The 3126-nt window shown below is 41.8% G+C and overlaps 1 protein-coding gene across 1 annotated transcript in view; it reads right to left on the bottom strand.

The window, feature by feature from the left end:
* The window catches only part of ANKRD13A (ankyrin repeat domain 13A), a 69899-nt gene that overhangs the window by 28827 nt on the left and 37946 nt on the right, over positions 1–3126 (bottom strand). Inside the window, exons 4-5 of the mRNA XM_006894849.1 lie at positions 2572–2617; positions 631–774 (exon numbers count right to left, since the gene is read on the bottom strand). Of these exons, the coding sequence (XP_006894911.1) occupies positions 631–774; positions 2572–2617 (190 nt within the window). The remainder of the gene's footprint in view (positions 1–630; positions 775–2571; positions 2618–3126) is intronic.

The raw sequence follows: 3126 nt of genomic DNA, 5'->3' as shown, positions 1-3126 counted from the left end.
TTCCACAATCAGCTCCTGGCCTAGTTTTCACAGCTGATATTGAGCTTCTCCAGCGGTTTTTTCCAAAGATGTAATCGATCTGATTCCTATGCATACCATCAGGTGAAATCCATGTGTATAATCTACGTTTATGTCGCTTAAAAAATGTATTTGCAATGAATAAGTTCAGTATCATAGCAACTCTAAATTGTATAGTACAGCAAATAGACAAAGGATTGCTGTGTCTTTTAAAGAATATTCATTCTAAAATTGGATTTTAAAGCCACACCCTCAAGCATGCCTCCACCCTTAGTCTAAGGCTCAAGGGCCACCTGCTTTTGGGGTAGGGCGAAAAAAGAACAGTAACACACAACAAACATGACCCCAGAATCTTCCCTTCCATGACCGCCATCAAGACGAGACTGCCATAGAGCTAGTCACCAACTCCTAGAGTGGAGGAAGACTCCAAGGCCCCAGGCTGGCCCACAAACCCATTGTCTCATTATGGATTTTAAAGCCACAACCTCTAGCAGGCCTCCACCTTTAATTGAAGGCTGAAGGGCCACCCACTGAGCAGATCCAGCTGGTTAAGAAGGGGAAAAAAAATAGCACTCTTTTAGCTTGTTCAGTGATTATCACTGAATCACTTACCTTCTCCCTTAAATATAAAACTCCGTCTCCCTCTTATCCAGCTCATGTTTTCGAATCCTAGTAATGTGATATCGACTCGCAGCTTGGCACCACTTTTCCAGATGCGGCAGACATCATTGGGGCATATCCTGGAAACCAAAGGCACTAGAGGAGAGAAAACTATTTCTGAGAAACCCAGGGCCAAGGCAGTGCTCGCACCTCACCCTCTGGTCCAGGAAATGAGAATCCAGTCTTCAACAGAAGCCGGGGGTGTGGCAAGATGGCAACCATCTCAGACAGATAGGCTTCTTGGCTCACAATTACTACACGAGAGGTCACTCTTGGGAAATAAACACAGACCTTATGCTCCCTCGCACTTTTGTAAAAGGACAGGGTCTATGTCTTGCCCAAAGAAAACCCTTAACAAATTTCCCAAGAGTATCCTCAGCCCTGACATGAACCCCATACTTTACTGAGCCCCACCAGTGCGAGGTACTATGGCGTTCTCACGTCTGCTATTCTTCTCATCTGGCTGTGTTCTACTCTGTCATCATATCCACCACTCAAAATATCAGATGTCTGAGCTGTGCTGCTTTTTAATGGAACCTGAAATAAGAGTGATTACTTACATGGCAAAAGGCTGGAATTACTCAAAACAAAACCACTGCTATCGAGTCAATCCAACTCACAGTGAAAATCTGATTTGAGGCTATACATTTTAACAGGAGGAGACAGTTCTGCTTTCTCCTGCTGAGCAGGTGGTGAGGATTGAATTGGGGACATTTCAGTTAGCAACCCAACATGTAACTCGACTACGCCACCTGGGCTCCTTTATATTAAAAAAAGCATCCATTCATTTTCCAGAAGAATCTAAAGTTTTTTTCTTTTACAGACTTAAGATTGTTGTTATACACTGTTCTGTTGGAACTGACCCAGAGCGGGCCCTCCACGTTTTTAGAAGCTGAAAATTGCAAAAAAAGAGACTGCTCTTCTTTCTCCCTTGAAGCAACTGGTGGATTTGAACTGTACATCTTTGGACTGGCAGTGCTGCTCCTTACCATTAGGCCACTAGACCCCTCCCCCTTAATAGTCCACTTAAATGTTTCATTACAAATAGAACTTCTTCCCTAAAAGGGAAGTCTGACAGTGAAAATGGAAAAAGAATCTGAAAGTTAGTAGCTATTATTAACTCATCTATAAGAAATAAAATTAAACATCCCTGAAATTATATTGTCAGTAGTCTTATGTAATATTTTCAAGAAAGGTATTTACTTTGTAATAAAAAAACCCCACTCTACATTCTTATTTTCTTCCTTAGAATAAAAATGTGAAAGAATCAAAATGAACTACATAATAAGCAATTGAAGTTATGGTAAAACCACTTAATAAAATTTTAGCAATTTAGTCACATTTTTAAAAAAAGCATTAATACACAAAAATGTCAGCTGTGAATAACAAAAAGGAAGAGACAAAATTACCCACACACTATGTTTACAGATGCTTAAGTACAAAGTTTCATGGATGGGGGAAAAAGAATAGAAGGGAAATACCCCAAAACATTAACAGGAGCAGTGCTTATATGTGGAGTTAAAGAGTGATGGTTTCCCCCAGATTTTTTTACAAAGGAAAAATAAGCCTGTATTTCAGCTCTACTGAACTCACTGCTGTGGACTCAAAGCCAGCTCAGAGCAGACCCTTCATGGGATTTCTGAGGCTGTCAATCTCAAAGCTGGCTCAGAGCCAAACCCTCACTGGATTTCTGAGGCTATCAAGCATGAGAGGAGACTGACTTCTTCCTTCTCCAGCGGAGCCGCTGGTGGGTTCCAACAGCCTAAGAGGTGCCACCTTTAGGTAAGCAGCACAAGTCCCTATGCACTAGGCCACCAAAGCCCCCTAATCCTAGACCTAAACTATGTAAATTTGGAAACAGAATAAAGTATAAGCCTCCAACCATTTACTTACCCCAGCTGGTGAATTCCCATTTCATCTGCACATAAAAATCTGGAGCCTGGAAGGCAGACAAAGGTTTACAGTAAATTGCCTTTGGCACTACTCACTGAATGCAAATAAACACAGCACAAGTTACCCGCCACCATGGAGTAGGTTCTGAGGCTGTAAATCTTTAAAGGGGATTATCCTTCTCTCTACCTTTCTGTTGGCAACACAATACTTTAACGTACTGCACATCCAAGGCTCCTTAGAAAAGGCTGTTTTTATGTGTCACTGATTGGGAACTGACCCATAGCTGGCCCTCTAGTGGGTTTTCAGAGGCAGTAAATCACACAGGAGGAGAATACACATCCTTCTCCCTCAGAGCAGCTGGTGGATTTGAACTTGTGTGCATTTGGGATAGCAATACAGCTTCTTACCAATACGCCACTAGAACTCCTAGCGAAGGTTAGCAGGATTAAAAAGAAGGCAAGGCCCATCAACAAACGAATGGCTAGAGAAGCTGTGGTATATTCGCACAATGGAATACTATGCTGCATTAAAAAACAAGGAACTCATGCAATATTA

This window comes from Elephantulus edwardii, unplaced genomic scaffold, assembly GCF_000299155.1.
Source record: "Elephantulus edwardii isolate Elephantulus edwardi_28Jun2011 unplaced genomic scaffold, EleEdw1.0 scaffold00151, whole genome shotgun sequence".
In the NCBI taxonomy this organism is placed as follows: Eukaryota; Metazoa; Chordata; class Mammalia; order Macroscelidea; family Macroscelididae; genus Elephantulus; species Elephantulus edwardii.
The sequence above is the reverse complement of the archived record's forward strand: the minus strand, read 5'-3'. Positions and strand labels throughout refer to the sequence as shown.